General features: G+C 42.3%; 1 protein-coding gene across 1 annotated transcript; it reads left to right on the top strand.

The window, feature by feature from the left end:
- Window positions 1-1,677: 1,677 nt before the first annotated feature.
- pla2g4f.L (phospholipase A2 group IVF L homeolog) lies at window positions 1,678-26,352 on the top strand. The gene is made up of 20 exons (XM_018231206.2): window positions 1,678-1,873; window positions 3,627-3,699; window positions 5,243-5,379; window positions 6,279-6,407; window positions 6,863-6,897; window positions 7,015-7,057; window positions 7,883-7,946; window positions 8,715-8,884; window positions 8,967-9,080; window positions 9,710-9,747; window positions 15,911-16,046; window positions 17,486-17,622; window positions 17,727-17,949; window positions 18,287-18,401; window positions 20,264-20,401; window positions 21,734-21,841; window positions 22,952-23,146; window positions 23,385-23,551; window positions 24,883-25,069; window positions 25,559-26,352. Exons 1-20 carry the CDS (start codon window positions 1,745-1,747, stop codon window positions 25,792-25,794), a joined length of 2,574 nt encoding a protein of 857 aa, XP_018086695.1. The 5' UTR covers window positions 1,678-1,744; the 3' UTR covers window positions 25,795-26,352.
- Window positions 26,353-26,616: the final 264 nt, after the last annotated feature.

Below are 26,616 nucleotides of genomic sequence, written 5' to 3' on the forward strand. Positions count from 1 at the left end.
GCCTTTTTACTAAGACAGAGCACAGCAGCTTATGGAATACTGTAGTGACTATGATTATTATCACTAAAGCCAAAATAATCACTCCCATGTGACTAATACAGTAGCCAAACAGTGGTGGGTCGATGTTGTATTACGGTAGTCCCTCTCCCCAGCCACTTCTTATTTGGGATGCACCGAACCCAGTATTCGCTTTGAGATTTGGCCTTTTTCAGTAGGATTCGGGTTCGGCCGAATTCTTCTGCCTTGCCGAACCGAATCCTAATTTGCATATGTAAATTAGGGGCAAAAAGGGAAATCACGTGACGTTTTCATTTGCAAATTAGGATTCCGTACGGTATTTGGACAAATCTTTCATGAAGGCTTCTGGGATTCGGTGCATCCCTACTTCTCCCCCATAAGGATAGGCTGGGGTGGCGGCTGTGTAAAGGTGCTAGTGGGACCACCCTTTATGTTATGCCACTGAACTGGTAACTATTGAGCTGCAGTTCTAGGTGTTCTAGTCCTAGAGGCAATCCAAGAATTTAAAATGCCCATTTTCCTTTGCCCTAAATATGTATTTCGTGAGCCTAGAAATGTCAGATAAGAGAGAAATGGTTTGGCTAATTGCTAACATGCAGTTACTTGACTTTGACCCGTCATCCAAGGAGTGAGCCAAACTCTGCATACCTGGAAAGGTCAGCATGAAAAGTTTATGGCCCAGTTCTAGATCCTATTTCATATTCTACCCTGCCCTGGGACAGAAGCCAGAGTTTGGCTTGTTAGAGTGGCAGATCCACTTCGTGTCTTGACTTGAAATTTTTCTCCCAGTAAAATAGCCTTGGAAAAAAAACATCTGTGGGGCCTGGGCTGAAACAAGAATCTTGCAGCGTGTGAAAACATTTTGGTCCCCTTTATAACAGCACTACATTATAATTAAAGGGCCACGAAGACCATTAAATAAAAAATGTTCAATGTTTTACATGTGAGAGACTCTATCATCTAATTGAGTGATCCCCAACCAGTGGCTTGTGGGTAACATACACATGCAGATTCGGGGAGATTAGTCACCCGATCTCTTCTTTGGGGCAACTAATCTCCCCGAACTGCCTCCCCGCCGGCTAAATTATGAATCGCCGGAGGGATGACACTTGGCAAGATTCGTTTTCTGAAGTTGCCCGAAGTTTCCTCGTGAGGCAACTTCGGACGACTTCGGAAAACGAATCGCGCACAGTGCCATCCCTCCGGCGATTTATAATTTCGGGGAGATTAGTGAGCCTTTCCCCTTATGCCATCCGGTGATTCCCATTCTTGCTGACAGGAAAGCATTTTGGGGAGATTAATCGCTGGCAGTAGTGAAGATTTATCTGGCGACTAATGTCCCAGTGTGCCACCATCCGACGAGTGAGGAGCGAGTTGTTGCGACTGCAGCTGCCTCTGTGGGATAATTGGGTGGTGGGACAATCCCGTATCTGAGAGACGCCCGCTGTGGCCCTGCAGATTAGTGATTTAATATGGGAATTGCTAGAGTCCCCCTTTTCTCTCACGGACACCGAAACTAAAGATAAACCTCTCCCTCAGCCTAAACACGCATGCGCGCATTCCTTCACGGTCTGACAGCAACGTCTGCCTCACCTGTCGCCTCAACTGACCACGCCCCTCACGATATGCACCTCTCGTCTCACACACCTATAACCCCGCCCCGTTACCACGCCCACTGAAAGTCAGGCCGGGGAACTGGCCGGTAAGTCATTGCCGAAGTTCCCCGATGTTCCAGGTGGTAGTTACCCGTCTCTCCTCCCGGGCCCTGCCGGCGCTGGCCGCGGTGCTGCTGCTGCGCCGAGATGAGGAGGGAGGAAATAAACCGCGTTGGGACAGAAGAACCAAAAGCTGGAGGGTGACGAACGAGGGGGCGGGTGGGAGATTTTACACAAGGGCTGGGTGGGCAGCGTCAGAAATATACGTCTAGTTCTATAGCTCTCTCTGTGTTTAGCATCACGTAACGTTCCCTCTGTCTATTACTCTCTTTCTTCATCTATCCCTGTCACTCTCTAGATCTTTTTACTCGCTGTCAGGAGTGAGTGAGTAGGGATTGAGTGAGTAAGTAGTGAGTGAGTAAATAGTGAGTAGGGATTGAGTGAGTAAATAGGGATTGAGTGAGTAAGGAGTTAGTAGGGATTGAGTAAGAAGGGAGTGAGTTAGTAGGGATTGAGTGAGTAAGGAGTGAGTAAGTATGGAGTGAGTGAGTAAGGAGTGAGTAGGGATTGAGCGAGTATGAAGTGAGTGAGTAGGGATTGAGTGAGTAAGGAGTGAATAAGTATGGAGTGAGTGAGTAAGGAGTCAGTAGGGATTGAGTAAATAGGGATTGAGCGAGTAGGGAGTGAGCAAGTAGGGAGTGAGTGAGGAAGGAGTGAGTAGGGATTGAGCGAGTAGGGAGTGAGCAAGTAGGGATTGAGTGAGTAAGGAGTGAATAAGTATGGAGTGAGTGAGTAAGGAGTCAGTAGGGATTGAGTAAATAGGGATTGAGCGAGTAGGGAGTGAGCAAGTAGGGAGTGAGTGAGGAAGGAGTGAGTAGGGATTGAGCGAGTAGGGAGTGAGCAAGTAGGGAGTGAGTGAGTAGGGATTGAGTGAGTAGGGAGTGAGTGAGGAAGGAGTGAGTAGGGATTGAGTAAATAGGGAGTGAGTGAGTAGGGAGACATTTGTAGTGATTTGGGGGGCAGGGACACCAGTGCGCATGGGCTAAAAGGTATTTATGGGGCACAGGTAGTAAGTATGGGCAGTGGTGGTAGTGTGTGTGTTTAGGGTTCTGTTCCTTTAACTGTCAAACACAAATCATAGTAAATCTATTGCTTCCCAACTGTCATCAAAGGGGTTGTTTACATTGAGATAACTTTTAGTATGATGTAGAGAGGGATATTTTGAGACAATTTGCAGTTGGGTTTTTTTTTATCATTTGTTTTTTTTTTTTTTTTAGTTATTTAGCTTTTTATTCAGCAGCTCTTCAATTACAATGTTTAGCAACCGGGTAACTAGGGTCCAAACTATCCTAGCAACCATGCATTGATTTGAAAAAGAGACTGGAATAGGAATAGGAGAGGGACTGAATAGAAGGATCAGTAATACAAATTAACAATACATTTGTAGCCTTACAGAGCATTTGTTTTTTTTTATAAGGGATTCAGTGACCCAATTTGAAAACTGCAAAAAGGCTACTTTTTAATACACTTCTTTCTATTCAGGCCTCTCCTATTCATATTCCAGTCTCCTATTCAAGTCAGTGTATGGTCACTAGTGTAAATTGGACCCTAGCAACCGGATTGCTGACATTGCAACTGGAGAGCTGCTGAATAAGAAGCTAAATAACTCAAAAACCTCAAAATGAAAACCAATGGACATTTGTCTCAGAATTTATGACGCTGTAAAACGCCACTGTTTGAAGTTCCTGATCAAAAGCCATTGGCAGTTTACGTGGAATGCTGACAAGCCGTGTTTGAGAGCAACACCCTGTGTGTGTCTATAGTGCGTGCCAAATAAAATGATTATTCATACATCATGTTTGTATGGTGTTATTACTGCAGGGATGTGCTCTACCAGGCTACCCTGATAAACAGGCATGGGATACTGATATTTCTGTTTCTTTGTCGTTGTAGAAAGAAGTTCATCCCTATTATAACCTGAGCGTGACAGTGCTTAGAGCTAAGAATATACATGGAGCTGATCTGTGTAAGTAATGGGGATAATGAGGGAAGGAGCTGCCACACTGATGACTGTAACAAGGATTAAATCTCATCTACAGCTTCTAATCATACAAGCCACTAATTGTTAGGAATTAAATTATTGCTTGCTTGCATATACAGGTATGTAATCTGTTATCCAGAATGCTTGGGACCAGGGTTTTTTTCGGATAAGGGTTCTATCCATATTTTGGATCTCCAGAATCCCATACCTCCCAACTGTCACGTTTTGAGGGGGACAGTCCCGCCAGTCCAGGGTTTGTTACTGAAATGAAAAATTGTTTACAAAAGAGCATTCAGTGTCGAGCATGATTGTAAATTGGGGTAGACTTTTCCAAATATATGGGGGGTCCAGGTGCTCAAGCCCAGACCTTCAGCTCGGGGAGGCAAACAATGCAAATAGAAAAAAAAGGACCAGCACATACTGAACCACACTCCACAGGTTGATGCAGTAAAAATAAGTAATTGTAACAATATAAGATAACAGGTCTATTGGGAGAAATTAGACTCACAGCTTAAATGGCAAGTCACCTTCATTAGCAAAACTTTAATAACAGGAAAAAAAAAACACAGAAATGTGTTCAAACTTTAAAAGCCTGCCACATTTTGTAAAATGAACACGGTTTGGCCTCAAAAATGGTCGTGGTCAAAAAGATTGCACCTCGCTACGCGCATGGACTCTTTTTGTCCCTCTTTCTATTTCTAAAATGTTGGGAGGTATGGAATTTAGATACAAAGTACTGTTTCATTATTACGAAAGAAAAGGAAATACGTTTTTTAAAAATCTGAATTATTTGATTAAAACAGTGTCTATGGAAGATGGCCTTCCTGCAAATCAGAACTTTCTGGATAACGGGTTTCGATAATGTATGACATACCTGTATTAGGTGTATTTATATGCCTTTACACAATATTTAAAGAGAGCAAAAGAGGGTAGAGTTTCAACTAGTCCAGTCTGTGCTGAGAAAATCATGGTTATCTACGCTTTTCCTTTAATAGCTGGAATCTCTTTTGTGTGCTCTAATTCCATATCATTGTGTACTATTTATTTTTCCCTCCATCTCATGATATCTTTAGTCAAACACAAGTCACTAAAAGCAATAGAAATGTACAGAAATGTAAATGCATTCTTGTGCCTGAAACAGCTGCCATGTCACTTGCTTCTTAGTACAGGTATGGGACCTGTTATCCAGAATGCTCGGGACCTGGGGCTTTCCGGATAATGGATGTTTATGTAATTTGGATCTTTATACCATGTCTACTAGAAAATCAACATGAAATAAGCCCAGTAGGCTGGTTCTGTTCCCAATACGGATTAATTATATCTTAGTTTGGATCAAGTACAAGCTACTGTTTTATTATTACAGAGAAAAAAGGAAATAACTTTTAAAAATTTAGATAAAATGGTGTCAATTTGGAGCTTTTGCGTAATGGATCCCATACCTGTATAAGAAACTATTTTTATTCCATAACTGCCTTTTTGCTGCTCCACACCAGTTATGCCTTTGCCGCCATTCTGAATTCTCTTTCAGTATCTAAAGCGGATTGCTACGTGCAGTTGCGGCTGCCCACAGCCTCCCCTATGGCTTCCAGGACTGCCGTGGTGTACAACTCCAGTGATCCCGAATGGAATGAAACGTTTAACTATCGAGTTCACGGAGCTGTGAAGGTAGAGAAACTCTAGAAAATGCATTCCTTAAAGCAGAGGTGCCCAAAAGGTAGATCGGGATCTACCAGTAGACCTTTAGCTGGTGATCAGTAGATCTCAAGACACTGTCAACTAACAGCTTGTCTAAATCACCCTCCGGTTTCATGCTTTTCATTCAGATAATTATTATGTTAAGTTTACATAAGAAATAGTAGACCTCACATCAGTAAAGTATGGTCACTCCTGCCTGTTGGGAAAAAATATGATCCCCACACAAGGTACGGGCTAATAGAGCCTGCACTCTGGTAGGGGGGTAACAGTAGTTTTTTTTTTTGTTTTAAAAAAAGCCGCCAGCGCTAGGCCACCCACACCAGGTGGGACTACTGTTACCCCCAACCGGAGTGTGGGCTCTTTTAGCCCACACCTTGGGTTGGAGAAAATATTTTTGCCCAATAGGTGCCCTTTAAATTTGATATGCAGTGTGCAAAGTGCAGTTTCGAGCGCAATGACCATTATTTTTTTTTAAATCCTCTCACATTTTAGCAACAGTGAAGGTGCAATGGGGCAATTGAATGACTTGGCCTTGGTGCAGTTCCAACCATATGTAGTTACACCCCAGCCATTAAGTGCATAAAAAAACATATCAGGGCAATTGTCTGTAATACTGACTGTTGAAAAAAAGATCAACTACAGGTATGGGACTTGGGGTTTTCTGGATAATGGATGTTACTGTAATTTGGATCTCAATTGCTTAAAGCTGGCTATACATACAGAGATCTGCTTGTTTGGCGAGGGCACCAAACGAGCGGATCTCTCCCCGATATATGTCCACCTTGGGGTTGGAGATATCGGACTGATCGTTTGTGGGCCCTAGACAATGTACGGCTTCTCATAACGATGCTTCCTTCTCTTTCTGGTAGAATATTCTTGAGCTCACACTTTATGACCGAGATGTTGTACTGGATGACAAGCTTTCCTCAGTGGTTTTTGACATAGGACATGTTAAACCTGGACAGAGCACTAAGCGAAACTTCAAACTTGGCCCAAAGGTGAGCGGAGGAGTGTGCGCTTCGGGACATGGATATTAGTGGGGCATTTTTACAATTTGTCAGATTTCCTACATAGTTGGCAAGGTTCATAAACACAATTCTTGCAATGCTGTGTCCTTGGGTGACTTAGTATTTGAGATTATGAAAAGATACAACTCCGTCAAGTTCAGCTTTGTTGTCCAGGTGAACCTGCCTAACTGCTTGTTGATCAAAAGTAAGTAGAAACTCCACCTGAAGCATCTTCAGTTTACCCGATATGGGGATAAAAAAATTCTTCCCCTGGATTAGCTTTATACTAACATCATAGTTTGTTCTAACTGGGCACAGACCAGGACTCTCACCATAAATGGAATACCCAATAAACCTCATAATTACAATTCTATGGTGTTTAAGTTGGACTTGTGGTCATTTATTGTAGCTACTGAATATCCTTGTTTGATCTTGTAATTTTGCAGGAGTCTCTGGAAGTAGAATTTTCTCTTGAGAAAAGGTAAGAGACCAAACATTTATATTTTGGGATGGTGGGTCAAAATGCCGACCCCTACTTGCTACGATCCTTCCTGTTGTATTATTCAAGTTTAATAAAAGTATAAACGTCTATCCACAGTAAAGATCCCCCCACCCAGATTATCACCAATGGAGTTCTTGTGGTAAGTGATGTTTCATACAGAGAGATCATTTTTAGGGCTAAATGAGAATAATGGAGAGCATATAGAGAGCTTTGCTGTTATGTCTAGATATCACATCACATTATTATGCCATTTGCTGATTCATGCTAAGCTAACAGTAGGATGTAACCATAAAGTGTCAAATCAGTTTATGAACAGCATATGAAAACCTCATATTCGGTGAGGATGAGTGGGAAACTGCCATGTTGAAACCTACACTGTAGTTTCAGCAGTAACTATTGATTGAGTCTTTCAGCTACTTTCTGATACCTTTATGGTTGACTGAAGATGAAGGGAGCTGTAGTTCACCCCAGCTAGAATCCACATTAGACATCTTCTGTGCTTGAGTACACTTTGGCTTTATTGACTGTACAGTCAAATGTTATTTAGCATAGTAGTGAGGTTTTTGAGTTCAGAAGGGTAATAAGTTATACAACTATAAAAGAATTATGAAACAAACAATATTTATATATAAAAGACAATGAACTTTTTTTGCCATAGTTCTAGAGGCTGTCAATCCGATTGACAGAATGACAATTTTCTGCAGATTCAGAACCGAGCGTGATAATTGTAATTGTCATTACTGGGACACACGTTGTCCATTAGGCCGTCACCCATGAAGACTTCTCTGCATGGCATTATAAACACAATACTTAGCCCATACTGCTTTCATATTGCCTTTAAATTTTTGGGGGCCAATGGCAAGAAAAGATGCCCTACAATATCACCTTAGAATTTAGTGTTTAGGTTCAACAAACCTACAAAATAAATCACGAGCTATAACTCTTTGTGTCATCTATACCTCAGGCTCACCCCTGTTTATGTGTTCATGGGAATATCCACAAGGGAGGAAGCCTAAGTGCACCAATAGGTAAGATGGGAGTGTAACTTCATTTTCTCTTCACTTTTATCAAAATGGATTTCTGACATAGGGATTGTGTTTGTCTTTTGGGAAACCAAACGGGGAGAGGCCAGTTTCTCATAGGAAGCAAAGACATCCTTAAAAGAACAGTAACACCAACAATTAGGGGTTTTAAAGTAATTCAAATATAATGTACTGTTGCTATGCATCGATAAAAGTTACATGTTTGCTTTAGAAACACTACTACCTGAATAGTTTATATAAATAGGCTACTGTGTAATCATGAAGGTAGCCATTCAAGCTAAAAAAGGAGAAAGGGCAAAAGCTACTTAGCAGATAACAGATAAGCTCTGTAATATAATACAGTGGGATTCTACAAAGTATATCTGCTACCTGCTATGTAACCTGTGCTTTGAATAGCTGCCCCCATGGCTGCACAGCAGCTGTTTTATATATGCTATAGTAGTGTTTCTAATTTCAAAGGTGAACAACCTCTTTAAAGGAGTTGTTCACCTTTAAACCAGCTTTTAGTATGATGCAGAGAGAGATATTCTGAGACAATTTGCAATTGTTGTTCATTTTTTATTATTTGCGGTTTTGAGTTATTTAGCTTTTTATCCAGTAGCTTCCCAGTTTGCAGTTTCATCAATCTGGTTGCTAGAATTAGCCAACACACTAAATGTTAACATGATGGTAAGCCACCCCTCTAATTAAGAATAGATTTGGGGGTTATGAAGACAACTGCTATGAAACTGAACATCCCTTGTATTTATATAGGAAATCAGCAGCTGAATCTATCTATGCCTGGATCCTATGAAAAGCAAATAAGTACGCCATTTTCAGCCCTATCAACACAGGAACAGGGGGTTCCCTTTGTGTTTCATGCTGACAAAGGCATAAGCCCTCAGTTAAATGTTCATCTACTGAAGACTGTGCGACTTGGAGAGGTGAGAGAATGACATGGAAAGATTCTCAGACACCTCTCAAAGATTTTTCTTTATCATGAAATCCACTTTTGTTTTGTTTAAGAATGACTTGGCCCCTGAGCTAGAGAAGCAAACGTTTTTGGTAGGAGAAAGCTCTGTACCGGTTTCATCACTGCCTGAAGGGAAGGAACAAGGGATCAACCTACAGCTCTCCAAGGTGAGACAGCCTAGTAAACTGGGTCAGTAGAGCACTTTTTTTGACCACTCTCTCTGACCTTTTATAATTGTAAGAGGTAAAAAAACAGACTTGGTGGAAGCCTTTGAGATGTGGATTATTGAAAACTGGTGTCAAACCATCACTCTTTGCCACTCCACATAGTAATCTGTTCTCATTACCGCTTAATGGCAGTTGTGTTTAAAACTACACATGTGACTTTAGCCATACCACGTAAAAAAAAACTAACTTTGGCAACTATTAAAACTGTAATTCTGGGTAAACTGCTTAATCTCATGGTGTCCCATTATATTTACAGTGGTTATGACTGCTGCTTACCTTGTTTAGATTACATGGAACTCCGAGGTGACTTGTAATATCCTCATATTTTACTACAGAGGGTACATTATTTATTATACAGGTATGGAATCGATTATCCAGTACCCCATTATCCAGAAAGCTCCAAATTAGGGGATGGCCATCTCCCATAGACTCAATTTTCATAAAATAATGACATCACTAAGCACCCTTCAGAATGTTATAGTTTACAGGAAAATCATGACTTTTTATTGATAATAAATAATTTCCTTTCCATTGCATAACATTTTGAGTGGTTCTTGTTTTTATCCTAGGATCAAAACCTTGAGATGAATGTAAAAACAGAGGAAGAGTAAGTGGCAGACCAGGAATGGTTTCTCTGTTTTTCCTTATTTCTATGATTCATGAACTGATAAGGTGGAGAATTCCAGCAGATACAGTTTTGTCATTTACTAATCCACCTCATATGTGCATTAGAAAACCCTTCTTTTTAAGTGATGAATTTCTCTTGCCTAATTGGGGGACACAGGCACCGTGGGGATGAAGATCCTGCAGCTGGAGATGGACACTAACATGTTAAACTTGACTCCTCCTCCTGCTCTGGGCTTCATCCCCTGCCTCCTCCTACTATCTCCAGTTTCGTTTAGTGTCCTCAGAAGGAGAAGACACAACTTTTAGTGGCTGGAGCATATGATCAGGACTCCAGGTTAAGATCATGCCACACAAAAAAGGGGCCACTGATCCTTTCAAGAGCCCTTCCAGCTGATTCCTACACTGCCCTATAGCCTTCCCGCTCTACGGAGGTCTGCAGGCTCGCTCCTCTCTCCCTGCGCTGTCTTCCCGCTCCCCGGAGGACTGCAGCAGCGCTATACACCCCACCAGGCGTGTACACCTATGCAGATATCTATATATGTGGGGATTCATCTGCACATATATAGCTATTTGTGTAGTACTGGGAGAAGTTCTATACGCAGGGCATAAAGAAGCTGGCACATTGGTGAGTACTACCACCTTCAAAATACACCCCTCTCTCTATCATAGGCCCCTTTCTCCCTGAATCTCCACACGTTCCTTGCCTGTCGCTGTTCTCCGCGCCTTTTTCGTCCTTCTGCGCCATACTTGCGTTCCACGCTGGAACGCACTTCCGCCGTACGCGCAAACCTCGCGCTCACTCTTGGCGCCAACACGGGACCTCTCCTTCCTGCACGGATCCCCTGCGCATCTGACTGTGCGCACACTACCTCGCGCCCTACTGGAACCTGCAGCCTGGAACTTAGCGGTCCACGCCACATCCTCCCTTAAGCACGCAGCGACCTCCGCAACTGCACAGGGAGAACTCCCCTCGCACAGGCAAGTCTCCTCTCTTCCTGTTCTCTGCCTTCTGCATGATTTTTTTTCAGGTTTCTTACCCTTCACTCTGTCCCTCTTCTGTATCTACAGAAAACAAGGAGCATTCTTCTGCCATCTACCCTGCTCTTAGGCCGGAATCCCCTGCCTCCTTCACAATAAATAAATAAATAAATACAATATTCTCCCTACCCTTGTACCCTACCATATACAAGGAGGGAAGCATCATGGCAGACAAATTAGAGGAAGCCAGGACATCCAAGTCCTCCGCTCACCCTCGCCCTAATACTCAAATATCCTTCCTGGCCTGCGCAAATTGTAAAGCCAAATTTCACTCGGCCTCAGCTGATTCCGTGTGTATGGCCTGCAGAACTTCAGATCCCTCGCCAACTCCCACGGCTAGCACATCTGAGTCTGATTTAATTAGGGCACTCTCCCTCTCACTTGCAGGCATCCAAAACCTGGCCCGCATACCCGAGACTTTAGACAAGGTACTGGAGCGCTTATCACAACCTGCTAGGCCTGCTGAACTCCCAGTCTCTAAACGCCCAGCACATTCACCTCCCAGTTCCCCAAGGGAACCGTATTCTCCCTCCGATGAGGAAGGCCAGGTCACTACAGAGGATGGTTCTGATCAAGAGCACACAGATCCAGACATTGACACACCTAGAACCCAAAAAGAGGTTGAAGGTCTTATTCAAGCAGTGCTTACTACCCTTAACATCGAAGAATCCGTCTCAACGGTTGAACCTGCAAAAAACATATTCAAGAGACAAAAGAAAAGTTCTTGCGTTTTCCCAGCATACGAACAACTTGATGACTTAATTAAAGCCCAATGGAAGCACCCTGATCACAGGGTACAGATTTCCAGGCGATTCTCCCAAACATATCCCTTTCCGCCTGAGTGCACGGATCTCTGGGCGTCACCCCCAGCGGTTGATCCTCCGGTTTCCAGGCTTTCCAGGAATACCACTATTCCCGTGGCAGACGCTGCAGCATTCAAGGACCCCATTGACAAACGTCTAGAAGGATTCTGCAAGTCATCTTTCACGGCGTCCGGTTCAGCGTTTAGACCTATATTCGCAATTGCTTGGGTTGCAAAGGCCATGGAGGTCTGGATCGAACAAGTAGCACAACTAATCGGGTCCGAGGATCCAACTACCGACAATATTCTGTCACAGATAGCTGATGCTACCAACTATGTTGGGGATGCTGCAATCGATGCAGCAAAAATGGTAGCACGAGCCTCAGCACAGTCGGTGGCGGCTCGTAGGTTTCTCTGGCTAAAGACTTGGTCAGCTGACTTAACATCCAAACGTTCCCTAGTCAGCCTCCCCTTCCAAGGGAAACTCCTCTTCGGTTCCGAGCTCGACAAAATAATCTCACAGGCAACGGGCGGCAAAAGCACCCTACTTCCTCAAGCCAGAACTAAGAGACCACCCTTCAAGAGACAACCCTTTTTTCGTCCCTTTCGGCAAGGCCAAAGTTCAAAGGCACAGAACGACAAACCCAACACCACCTTCCGCTCACGCTACCCAGCCAAACAGAAGTCCGGTTGGTCCTCCAAACCAGCTCCACCCAAGCCTTCCCACGACAAGTCCAACTCAGCATGAAGGGGTGCCCACCCGAAAGGGTCCCCTTAGGAGGCCGGCTTCAATCCTTTCGGAAGGTGTGGGATCAAAGAATCCAGGACCGCTGGGTCCTTCGTGTAGTTTCTCAAGGACTACTGATAGACTTTACTCAATCTCCACCCCACAGATTTTTCATATCCAGGCTGCCCAGACATACTCACAACAGAACTTTGTTCCTCAAGGTCATCCAAGACCTAGTCACGGCAGGAACCATTCAACCTGTCCCTCAACCAGACAGGGGAAAGGGATACTACTCAAACCTTTTCATGGTCCCCAAAAAGGACGGCTCCCTGAGACCAGTCTTAGACCTGAAAGATCTCAATCCCTTTGTGAAAAGGTGTCACTTCAAAATGGAATCAATCCAGTCCGTTTTGGCGTCCATGGAAGACGGGGAGTTTATGACGGTCATAGATATCAAAGATGCCTACCTGCACATCCCCATACACCCTGCCCACCACCGGTTCCTCAGATTCTTCGTCAACGGTCACCACTGGCAGTTCGTGGCTCTGCCATTTGGACTTTCCTCTGCCCCCCGCACCTTCACCAAGGTGATGGCAGCAGCACTAGAGGAACTAAGACTTCAGGGAATACCTGTCATCCCATACCTGGACGACTTACTCGTAAAGGGACAGTCCGAAACGACAGCCCTTCACCATACCCTTGTGACCCTAAAAACTTTGACGGACCTCGGGTGGATGATCAATTTCAACAAGTCACACCTCATTCCGTCTCAGACTATAGAATACTTAGGTCTGATTTTGGACTCCAGAAGAGGGAGAGCATTTCTTCCTCCGGACAAGACCCATACACTACAGAACAGGATTCGGAAACTCAAGTGTTCCCACAGGATCTCTCTCAGGATTGCCATGCAAACCCTCGGTACGATGGTGGCATCTTTTCCAGCAATCCCTTATGCTCAATTCCACACAAGGCCTCTGCAACAGGCAATTCTGTCACACCAACGCAAAGATCGACACGATCTAGACCGCCTGATACACCTTCCAATCCGGGTGCTACACTCTCTCGACTGGTGGATACAGCCCCACCGGACAACAGGGGGGAGGCCATTTCCACCCCTACATTGGACGGTCCTCACGACAGATGCCAGCTTACGGGGATGGGGAGGTGTCTTGGACCAGACCACAGTCCAAGGGCTCTGGGATCAGGTGGAGACCTCCCTCCCTATCAATCTCCTAGAACTGAGGGCGATTCGCTACTCACTACAAAGCTTAACACACCTACTCCAGGGCCGAGCAATACGGATCCAATCCGACAATGTCACCGCGGTGGCTTACATAAATCACCAAGGCGGCACCAGAAGCCCCGCAGCACTGCAGGAAGCAAACGAAATCCTTCGGTGGGCAGAGAACCACGTTCCGGCCCTCTCTGCGGTACACATACCAGGGGTAGACAACTGGATAGCGGACTACCTCAGCAGGGAAACGCTAGACCAGGGAGAGTGGAGTCTGCATCACGAGGTCTTTCAACTGCTGGTGGAAAGATGGGGGCTACCAGACATCGACCTGATGGCTTCAAGAAGCAACTGCAAGGTTCCTCGGTTTGTTTCAAGAAGTCTAGACCCGTTAGCACATGCAGTGAACGCTCTGGTGATCCCTTGGCAGTTCTCTCTGACGTACATCTTTCCACCTCTGGCACTTCTGCCGAAGGTCGTCAAGAAGATCAAACGGGAAAGCACCACAACAATTTTGATAGCCCCATACTGGCCCCGGAGGTCGTGGTTTGCAGACATAGTGGCGCTGGCAAAGGACGACCCCTTCCACCTGCCACTCAGACAGGAACTTCTTACTCAAGGCCCCGTCGTCCATCCGAATTCTCGTCAGTGGGCTTTAACGGCATGGCTCTTGAGGCCCTAGTGCTGAAGAGAGCTGGAGCACCCGCAGATGCCTTACCCACTATGCTTAGGGCTCGCAAACCTGTTTCCTCCAAGGCGTATCACAGGGTATGGAAAACCTTCATCTCCTGGTGCGAACACCGGGACACAGACCCACAGAGAGCTAAGGAGAAGGATATCCTTTCCTTCCTTCAGGATGGGTTGCAGAAAGGGTTGGCACTGAGCTCTTTGAAGGTGCAGGTATCAGCATTATCCATCCTGCTACAGGAGAAGCTGGCGCTCCGGAGTAATATCAGAACTTTTCTTCAAGGGGCAACCCGTTTAATACCTCCGTATCGCTGCCCAGTTCCACCCTGGGACCTTAACTTGGTGCTCTCTGTGCTTCAGGAGGATCCCTATGAGCCACTCGACATGCTTCCTCTGTCTACATTGACGGAAAAGGTTGTCTTTCTCCTGGCCATCACCTCTGCTCGCAGGGTTTCGGAACTAGCCGCACTCTCCTGCAAATCACCTTTCACCATCATACACAAGGACAAGGTGGTGCTTAGACCTACTCTGGACTTTTTACCTAAGGTTGTATCCGAATTCCACCTCAATCAGGATATAGTTGTGCCTTCGTTATGTCCAGAACCCAAAAATCCTGGAGAGAAGAAACTGCACAACTTGGATGTCGTACGAGCTATTGAACACTATCTACGAGCTACCAAGGAGGTACGAAAGTCAGATTCTCTCTTCATCATTCCGGATGGCCCCAAACGCGGGTCCAAAGCGGCTAAAACCACGGTAGCGAAGTGGATTAGGGCTACCATCACTAGAGCCTATGCAGTTCGAGGACTACAGCCTCCACTCAAGGTGAAAGCACACTCTACTCGTTCACTTAGCACTTCGTGGGCTGTTCGCCACCAAGCATCGGCGGAACAAGTTTGTAGAGCGGCCATCTGGGCGTCCCTTCACACCTTCACACGTTTCTACAGGCTACACACACGGGCCTCGGCCGAAGCCGTCTTTGGGAGGAAGGTGTTACAGGCTGTGATCAGTTAAACACCTTATAGCTTGTCAGTGTCCCGCCCTCATGGGTTGCTTTGGGACATCCCCACGGTGCCTGTGTCCCCCAATTAGGCAAGAGAAAGAGAGATTTTTGTACTTACCGTTAAATCTTTTTCTCTTGTCCTATATTGGGGGACACAGGCCTTCCCTCCCTGTACGACACTGTTTTTTTCTGATTATAATCTGTTAATTCTCCGTGTTGGGAGTATTGTTCATAATTCTATATTTTTTGAGAGGGTTGAGACTCTTCCTTCTTATGGGTTTTTTCTGCTCCTTCTTCGGTCGAAACTGGAGATAGTAGGAGGAGGCAGGGGATGAAGCCCAGAGCAGGAGGAGGAGTCAAGTTTAACATGTTAGTGTCCATCTCCAGCTGCAGGATCTTCATCCCCACGGTGCCTGTGTCCCCCAATATAGGACAAGAGAAAAAGATTTAACGGTAAGTACAAAAATCTCTCTATACCCATCTTCTTCCATTAGTTTTCCTAATTATTATTGTTTCACTCTGTTATCCCATGCATTCCAGGGCCTTCTTCTTTTGGCACCTGTATTTTTACACTTTCATCAGTCAATCAGACTAGTTGGATCAGAGACCTTCATTATATTGTTATAAAGATCTGTAAATTTGTTTCTTGGTGTAGTAATCGGGTGCTTGACATTCGCCTTGGTTTTGAGCTGTCCCTTGGGGAGAGAGAGTTTTTGGAAAAGAGGAAGAAGGTTGCTGCACGTTGCCTCAAAGAAGTTTTGAAGCTGGATAACACCCCGGGTGCTAATGAGGTGAATTCTGCTGAATTTTAATTTCCAGGCAGGTGTTTGGCTTTAAGGTTTAAATGCATCACAAAGGCCGAGTGATACCCAACGTCTTTAGTAAAGAAGAATTATTGGTTATTTACATTTGATCACAGAGTTTTCATGGAAATATTTTGTTTGGTTTAAGCATTATAGTAGTGAGATCATATTTTGAATATGATCTCCCAATGGAATATGGGGTGCTTTCTACACCAGCATTCAATATACCAATGGAGAAAATGTGACTTAATCTAATCAGCATTAATCTATTTGAAAGTTTCACCTAAATAAGCCCTACATTGCCCATCAGTAAAACAAGGACAAAGATCTTCTTCCTTGCACCTCCAAAGTGCTGGTTAATAGGAAAGGTCAGAATACGACCCAGCACTGACAAGGGAGAGGATATGTATGCAGTCATCCTTGAAGCTGTAATACCTGAGCTTGTGATTGGCTGAAAGTGAGAGATTTAAAATTCCTTTTAAGTTAAGGAAAAGCACAACAACAAGAACCAATGACATCCATGTTACTGAGAAGTTCACTACTCTCAAGATGGGACTACAATCATCTGATAAACTGACTTCCATGGTTGGTTTATACTTTATAAGGATGTCCCATAATGAACCCTATGTTTGAGTGCAGGCAATTAATGAGCAGACCTCACCTCGCAGACAGCATCCATATAAATATCAAATAGAGATTTATTAAAGTACCAAACAGAGGTAGTCTTATGTGGTTCTTTTTAATAAAACACTTAGGTGCCCATTTATTAAACCTCAAATTTTTCTGGTCAAGTTTTTAAAGGGGAAAACTCACATTTTTAGAGATTTATTTATACCCTAAAGCTGCTAAAAAATCAGAATCTGAAAATACTCCATCTCAAAGCTGTCAAGGTCATGTAGTAGTCAATGGCAGATGTCCCTGAAGTCTTGACATTGAGATCTGCGCTGGATAATCCGATAAAGTCTGGGTTTTTGTCCGATAATCTGATAAAGTCGAGTTTTTGGAGCATCAATCTTATGATTTGAATTGATGCACAAAATTGTTGCAACGTTTGTTTACTTTGACTTTTTCAAGAAGAATTATTGATAAATGAGTTCAATGCATGGAAGGTAGTTAGGTTGACTTTGTTTTAATAAAATATCCCCCTTATTAATAGACTCTGTGAATCTAAGATTTCTCCTGACTGTGGCGAGTATTGGACTAACTCATCTTTTATTTGTTGTCCCATAATTAACTCACATTATTTATTCATAAATTTAAAATCTCTATGGGTCTTTTCTGTGTTTTGAGAAACCGATATATTTCATTTCAAAGCCTGAATTTTGCATCAGAAACTGGGGTCCCTAGTTCCCAATAACATATGACTTTCCAAAGTAAGTTGAAAAGTTACGCTTCAGATACAGTAAGCCTTTTTTTCTGAATCACAGGTTCCTGTTATTGCAGTTCTGGGTTCAGGTGGAGGGACAAGAGCTATGACCTCATTCTATGGAAGTTTATTGGGCTTACAAAAGCTGAAGCTCCTGGATAGTGTTACATACATATCGGGAGTGTCTGGATCAACTTGGTATGACCTGGATTTCCAATGTATGTTGTTATATATTGTTGTATGTTTTGCATAATAAGACAAATGTTTTATTTTAACATTTCCTTGCTCTGGTATTTTTCCAGGTGCATGTCCACTCTTTATGAAGACCCTGATTGGTCCCAGAAAAGTCTTCAAGAGCCAATCAGCAGGGCTAAAACATCTGTGACAGCCAGCAAGAGTGGGGCATTCTCAGCTGAGCGTCTCAAACACTGCACACAGGAGCTCATAGCCATGGAGAAGGATGGACATATGGTCAATTTCACTGACCTGTGGGGACTTGTAATAGAATACTTCTTACATCAGAAGGTGCTTAGTGCTGACTATAATCAAAGACACGTCCTTAGGATTTAACTGGCATAGAAACTATTGGATACTGGCTGACAGGAACAATATAGGCCAAATCAAAACTAAACTTCCTTGCAGATGAATAGATAGGAATACACTAATCATGTGATGCACAGAAAAAACATTCCAATACATTTAATAACAGTGCTGCACCCAGACACAGCCACAATAAAGAGGCTCTGGAGTTTCCACCACCACTCACTGACTATCATGTTGTCTTTATGAAACTGTAAGATTGTAAGCAAAATAAAAAAAAGTCTAAATTACATTTACTTTTTTTCCTCTCAATGTGTTGCAGGAGAACCCCGCCAAACTGTCAGACCAGCAGGCCTGTGTGTCCCAGTCCCAGAACCCCTATCCCATCTACGCTGGGGTAAATGTGAGAGTGGACATCAACGGGGGAGACTTTGCAGGTTTGAAAATAATTTCCTATTTTGTAATTGTATTGATTTAGTTGATACTAAAATATTTTAAAAGGGGTTTAAAACCCCAAAATTTATATTTTGCACAATATAAGCTAACTAATTCTAAATAACTTTTTAGCTTTTTCTTCTTTGAAAGTCTGCAAATCACAAAATATTCAAAGCATTGTGGAAGTCTTGGCAGGAGTGGAGTTGGTTACTGCAATATTCTTTTTAGTGCACTTCAAAATAAAGTTAAAATAGAATCTGTAATTAAAATATATTGGATTTTTTTTAAATTTTTTTATTATTTGTGGTTGTTGAGTTATTTAGATTTTTATTCAGCTGCTCTCCAGTTTGCAATTTCAGCAATCTGGTTGTTAGGGTCCAAATTATCCTAGCAACCATGCCTTGATTTGAATAGGAGACTGTGAATATATAAATATATGAATATATATGAATAGAAGAAGGCCTGAATAGAAAGATGACTAATACAATGTATCAACAAAATAAATTTGTAGCCTTACAAAGCATTTGTTTTTACGTGCCTCAGTGAACCCCATTTGACTGGAAAGAGTCAGGAGAAGAAGGCAATTAATTCAAAAACTATATAAAAAAAAAAATAATAAAGTCTGATTGAAAAGTTGCTTAGAATGGGCCATTATATATCACCGTAAAAGCTAACTTAAACTCAACTTAAGGATTAATGATATCTTAATTAGGATCAAGTACAAAGTACTGTTTTTTTATTATTATAATTATTAATGAGATAAAGGACATCTTTTTTAAAAATGTGAATTATTTGATTAAAATAGAGTTTATGGGAGATTTTACTTTTAGTATGGGAGATTTACTTTTAGTATGTTATAGAATGGCCAATGGTAAGCAACTTTTCAATTGATCTATATTATTTATTTATTTTTTATAGTTTTTGAATTAATTGCCTTAATTTTTCTGACTCTCTTCAGCTTTCAAATGGGGGTCACTGACCCCTATTAAAACAACAAATGCTCTGAAAGACTGCAGATAACTTGTTACTCCTCTTTCTATTCAGGCCTCTCCTATTCATATTCCAGTCTCTCATTTAAATAAATGCATGGTTGCTTGGGTTATGTGGGCCCTAGCAACCAGATTGCTGAAATTGCAAACTGGAGAGCTACTGAATGAAAATCTAACTAAAAAAAACACAAATAAAAAATAAAAACCAGTTGCAAATTGTCTCAGAATATCACTCTCTACATCATACTAAAAGTTATTTTAAAGGTGAACAACGCCTTTAAGGGCTTTCTGGATAACAGGTTTCCAGAAAACAGATCCCATACCTGCATTTGATTTAATTTTGGGATTATACTGTTAAGAGACTTTGTGCTTGCTGATGATGTTTTTTAATTCATACGGCTAACGTTGGCCATGCAGGGGCAGGTTTTGGGGATACCTAGTCTTTTATCCTGCAGTAAATTTGATTGAATGTTGCATAGCTTGATCTAATCATGGAGTCTGATGTAGCCTTGTGGTCATTAAGATACAGTATATAAGACCAGATATTGTTACCATCCTTTATTTTCCTATTGTTGCTCAATTAAAGGAATAGACCTTGTTTTTAGACATGTGGGTTTTAGGGACATCACCGGATGAACATCCATGAGTTAAGGTTTTACTAAAAATGAAACATGCTTTTTGTCCTTTTGAGGCACACCACTGAAGCACATGCATGTTACATGCCCAGAGTCATAAGGAGCTGTCACAGGAACTGACCTAAAGGTTCCCTTTTTTCACAATTTATGGCTTTACTATTGAACTTTAAAACCACTATGTAGTGAGGGCTGCACTGTGGAATTCCTGTATATAAATAAAATATTTTGATTTCCTGATAGAATGGTGTGAGTTCACTCCACATGAAGTCGGATTTCGGAAATATGGGGCGTTTGTGCGTACTGAGGATTTTGCCAGTGAGTTCTTTATGGGTCATCTGATACACAGACGCCAAGAACCTAAAATCTGCTATTTGCAAGGTAAAGTGCACTAGTAAAAGTATAGCAGGACTGATAACTAGGAGTCTGCAGAAAAGACATGTGCCTAGGGTGCAAGAGATGGGGGAGGCTACACCTTAGACATGTGATTCTTCTGCCTTCTCTCTGGCACTTCAAACTGTGCACCTAGCGCATTCTGTATCGGAGTGGGTGAGCAAGCACAGCAGGGGGTTTGAGAGGAGGATGAAGGAGGGAGAGTGGTGTAGCATGGTTTGGTGGTGAGCAGGTTGGGTAAAGCAGGGGTGTTGGTGAGTGGTTTGGGGGTGGGATTGCAGGAGTATTATTGGGGGTAGAGGGAGCAGGCACCAATGCATTGGGTACCTTATGATATACAGGCATGAAAGCTTACAGGGCTGTGGAGTCAATACATAAATCCTTCAACTCCGACATCTCCGTTTATGCTACCTTCAACTATCACTTCTCTATTTTTAATATACAGCACTAATGTATTTTCCATGTTGATTGAAAGAACACGGCATACAAGGCATTGCATCAGTGCCTAAGCTCCTCAATTTTAAAGCTATATGAAGATAGTGACTGCTTTTGGGGGGAAAAAAACAAAGATCTACTGGCTAGGAAGCTGACGCTCTACCTCATTAGCCATCCAGAATCGTCACTGCCATGAGGATACTGTTCAAGTATATAAAAAGAAACCTAAGTCATTGTGGTTTGACTCTATGATTCCACAGCTGTGGAAGCTTTTATAGAATGCATCATAATCTAACTTCCACTGACTTTAAAATTGCCATTTACCTTGTGTTCTGTGGAGGTACAAGAGAGATATGGTTGGACAACAACCATGGAAAAGCTATACCTTCTGAGCAAGGACACCATAAGTAAAGATCTCCCTTGAGAGGCAGGGTGTAGCTCAGGGGTGTCCAAAAGGTAGATGGGGATCTACCAATAGACTTTTAGCTGTTGATTAGTAGATCTCAAGACACTGTAAACAAAAAGCTTGTCTAAATTACCCTCCTATTTCTTGCTTTTCATTCAGATACTTATTACATTAAGGTTACTTAAGAAATAGTTGTTTTTTTAAATATAGCAATATACATTTTCTCATAAATCAATAAAATATTGAAGTAATATTTTCCATGGAACAGAAAGCTTACAATGCTTTCATAGCTGTAGATCATAACGGGACATCATCACTAAAAGTAGACCCTGCATTAGTAAAATGGTGTAGCTTGTGGGTTTGGGACTTCTTCTTGCTTTAGAGTCCTACCTATAAGTTATACCCTAGCTCCTGTGAAATATGATGTAACATTACGGACAAAAAGAAACTTCTTATGGGACCATTTATTTCTCCAACAGGTATTTGGGGCAGCGCATTTGCTGCAAACCTTGATGAGATCTGGTCCCGTGCAGCTGGCACAGGAATCCGCTGGTTCAACTCACTGACGGATGCAATAAGGGTAATAGGTAAGTTAATTCTAACCACTACGCATAGCAGAGAACACTAACCAGGGTATTAGTTTGCACAGCTGTTATGAACATTTACTTTACTGCTTATGGGACTGAAATTTGTTATGTGAGGCATGCAAGAGGATTGGGCAGGTAATATTTGTTTATCTCATCTTTGAACAAGGAAGAAATCCAGAGTAAAACTGTAGGATTGCTACAGAATCTCCAGTAACACTGCCAGCAACCTTTCTCTATTACCTTTGTCGCATAGATTTACTTCCCAGTAAATGCACAGGCTGCCTTGAAGTCCTGGTTCACTAAATTCCACACCCTGTATACACATAATAATATCCTTTCATTGTTTACCTTCCCTTGCAAACTTGCATTTACTTTATAGATTTAGAGTCAGGAATGAATTTGTTTTATGATTTGGCAGAGCCAGGCACTCGGGTATATAAGGCAGAAGTCTCCAACCTTTTTTAGCTGTGAGCCGCATTCAAACACAAAAAAAGTTGGAGAGCAACACAAGCATACAAAAAGTTCCTGGGGTGCGAAATATGGGCTATGATTGACTATTTGGTAGCCCATATGTGGGGGGTACTGTCACTGAGCACAGTTATTGCTTCAAAAGTATATAAACCACCTTCCGTCGATGTTGCAGCTAGAACGGGTATGTTGCAAGGAGCCATATTGTTTTTAAACGGGATATTTATTTTAGAATTTATTTAGATGAGAATAATTTAAACAGCTTTGCAATTAGTCTTCGGTGTTTATGGTTTTGTGACCATGGCAACTAGACAGCAGTTGAAAAACCAAAATAGAGAGCTGTATACAGAAGTTATATGCAAATTACCTCAATTCAGGTAATTTGCATATGCATATTAGGGGCTGGATATTGAATCTTTTGAATAAAAACTAAAAAAAAATTGGTGCGTTCTTAATTGTTAATTTCCCTCTTAGGCTCAACAAACCGGGAAATTAGTATGTCCTAATGTTATATTAAACAGGCAAGTTGCAGAGAACAGTAGGCCATCTTGAATCCTCAAGGTCAATCTAAGTGGACAGTGAAAGTATGTTACACCCCACAGACCAACCTGTGTGACAGTTAAGGCTATTTTCTTATTCCAGATGACTGTCGAAAATTACATTTGCGAGATTCCTCTCGACTGAAGACCCGCCTAGTGATGCCAGGAGGATTTGTCTCCAGCATGTTCCAAGAGATATTCAAGTCCCGCTTTACTGCCGGCGAGTGGTATAACTTTACTCGGGGGCTGTATCTTTACAAGGACTACTTGGGGGTCCGAGAGTTTTTGGCTTGGAAAGGTACGAGTTGCATTCCTTCCTAGCAATAGCATCTGTCTAGTGCTTTATGTTCTGATTTTCATTCTTTCTTTAGCACAAACACCCTTTGATTTATCTTCTGATTTAGAATGCTTTGTCCAGGACCAACAAATCCACAGTTTTTTTTATCCTGGTCCGGATAATTATGAATCTGAGTTTATGTGAAAGAAGTCTTTCTTCCACTGTTGGTATGGTCACACAGCCTACTCTTCCCATACAGGTACTCATCTGGATGCCTTCCCCAATCAATTAACTCCTATGGAAGAAAACTTATACTTGGTAGACGGAGGATTCTCGATTAACTCTCCTTTTCCCCTGGTTCTGCAGCCTGAGAGGGATGTTGATGTTATTTTCTCCTTTAACTACTCATGGGATGCTCCATTTGAGGTGAGAGTCTATTATAAGACCCTACAAAGACCCAATCAACCGGAGACTCAATTCAGCTGTACTGTATTTGTTGTGCTGTATAATTTGGGTGTGATTTAAAAAGGTGCTTCTCTCTGCTGACTATCTAAAGAAACAAGAAATGGCAATCCAGCCAATAGGCATTGTGTCAATAGTTTACATGGTTACATAGTAGTTAAGGTTGAAAAAACGCACACAAGTTCATTTTTACAAATAAATACCACCTCTTTTATAGATACCACCTCTTTTATAGCTAATATAATTCTACCTATGTTATAGCTAATACAGAGGAAAGTGAAGAACTTCTGTCTAAACCTCATATTAATTATTCCCAAAACAACAATAGGACCAGGCTGAGGATTAACGTTGTATTATTATTATTAACATGTATTTATATAGCGCCAACATATTGCGTAGCACTGTGTACTAAGAATATTTATAACTGTATGCCTTGGTATTTTTGCACTATAAACCATCTAATCCTGTTGTGAAGCCATCAAATGTATTTCCCAGTACAACAGTTTCTGGATGGGAATACCATTAGTGTCACCATCAGACCCACCCCGTCCAGCCACAGAAGCTGCCCCAACCATGTGCCTTCACTTCCTAGCCACTGGATATTTGCAGCTGCCACAAACCAATTCCACTGCAGATCCAGGGCAGGCAGCAGGCCTGAGGCGACAGGGCCCACTTCAAGTCTGGCCCTGAATACAACTTCACAGCTCTCATTATTTACAAGCTAAAAGTTTCCCATCCAAGTTTTCCATTTTCATGAACTATCATACTGCATAATCCTTTCCAACTTGGTGTTAATTCCAGGTTGTACAGATCCCAACCGCTGCCCTTTAGTTTAATGCAGGGCTTTCTGATCAGTACATGCAAAGCCAGGGTAGAGGATCCATGAACACAACATTGGCATTGCGGAGACCATCTCTCATCATTTGTATGCAAAATAACAGGGATCCTAGGGATGGTTTTCCCTTTTAAGTTGTTCCAGAATCATAATGGCATTGGATGAATGGGTTTGAAGCTCAGCTAGGTTAGCCGTTGATTAGATCCCAACTTATGCCCTTATTGGAGCCCTTCAGTATTGGTATAGTGCAGGGTTTTTGGTAAGTGCATGCAAAGCCAGCTAAAGCTGAACCAACATAGACTGACATTTAACAAAACTGCCTGCTAGATTCTGTTGGATAGTGTACAACTTGGCCGTGAATGAGAATGTCTGACTGATAAGTACCCAGTCTTAGCAGAATTTGCTTTTGGTCCCATACATGCAGCATTCAGTGCATGTCTGACACTTTTCTTTCTTTCAGGTGCTGCACTTGAGCTCCACCTACTGCAGAGAGAGAGGCATCCCCTTTCCAGAAATCACCTTGACCAAAGAGGATGAGAAGCAGCCAAAGGAATGCTACGTGTTCATGGACCATAATAACCCTAGAACTCCCATAGTGCTTCACTTCCCCATGGTCAACAACACATTCCAAAATTTCATAGAACCAGGTATGTATGTTGCACAAGGTCACATGGGGTGTTTTCTAAACCATGCATATTGGTCCAAGGGTAAAATGTGAGTGATTTTAATCACTGTTGGGTTACCTAACAAACTGGCTTCACTTTTCCACTTTGATATGACAGGCCATATATTAAGTTGTAAGAGTACTTAGAATAAATGCACGTTTGTACAGCAGCTCTATGTATTCTATAAAACCCAAAGAGGTTGTCTCACCACAAAGCAGAATTCAGAGTGATTTTATTATTGTATAAGATCCAGAGCAAAACACTAGTTATGAGACACTGGAGGGCTGGCATTCAGAATCTTGTCTAGAAAGGCTATATAACTGGTGGAAGTGCCAATCTGTCAGTCATCCCCAAGTCATTATAATTGATAACCTCAGGCACAGTGTCAATGCTCCTCTGCTGAAACCTGGAGCAGCCCATGGTTCTATTGTAGTGAGAATAAACCCCTAATCATTCCTGTTGCATTCCCAGGAGTCGAGCGGAAGACTGAAGAGGAGAAATTAAATGGAGAAGTAGACTTAAACAGAAAGGAGTCACCGTACCGGACAAAGAACTTTACATATGAGCCACAGCACTTTGACCGTTTGGTAGCAGTGAATCAGTATAATGTGCTGAACAGCAGTGAACAGATTTCAGGAGCACTAAAAGCAGCAGTGGCTCGTAGGAAGAATAAATTAGCTAAGCTGCCACCTAAAAGACATGTGTGATGGGCATTATAAACCTATGCAACGAAATAATTTATAATTCCGCTTGCAGCTCAACAGGCCTGTGTAACTTGATGTTTTCAAATGCCAGCTCATTTTGTTTGCTTGGTTGGTGGTGTATTCCAGAAAGTAACTTACCAACTACAAACTTGTCTGTTTTGATGGCTGTGCATTGACCAGGCTGCTGGGTATTTGGCTGAACATATAAATGTGAGATTTGTCAAGCCACATGGATGGCTTATTAGCATTGTGAGTGTTTTGAATGACAGAATCTGACTGGTGCCAATACCCAATCTACCTGTGGGGGAAGGAGAAATTGGGAACAGACAGAAAAATCTGAAAGGATGTCAATACTGCCTCCATAATGGGTCATACATGCCCGTGCAGTTGGGCAAGATCAGTAGGGCCAGCTAAAAGCTAAAATCAGTTGCTTTAGACTTGAGATAAAAATGCCTTATTTTGCTGAGACCTAAAGAGATTCTGATTTTTATGGTACACTTGTATTTCTAAATTACACACTGTACATTGCAAGTCATTCATTTTACCATTTAAAATGTTATTATTGAACCAATAAATGTATTTTTTTTGTAGCTGTAGTATTGGTGTTTAAGCATCCATCTCAGGTCATTGTGCCTGACCCAGTGATTTTGGAAAGAGCCAGCACTTCACAATGGAACTGCTTTCAGTTAATCTATTGCTTCTCCTACTCAATGTAACTGGAGGAATCGTGGTGGGGCTATTGAGTGATATCCCCATGTCTACCACTAGGTGGTAATAGCAATGCACATGTAAGGAAGCTGTTCTCTTGTTACCTTACCACCATAA

The sequence above is a fragment of the Xenopus laevis genome, chromosome 8L, assembly GCF_017654675.1.
Source record: "Xenopus laevis strain J_2021 chromosome 8L, Xenopus_laevis_v10.1, whole genome shotgun sequence".
Lineage (NCBI taxonomy): Eukaryota > Metazoa > Chordata > Amphibia > Anura > Pipidae > Xenopus > Xenopus laevis.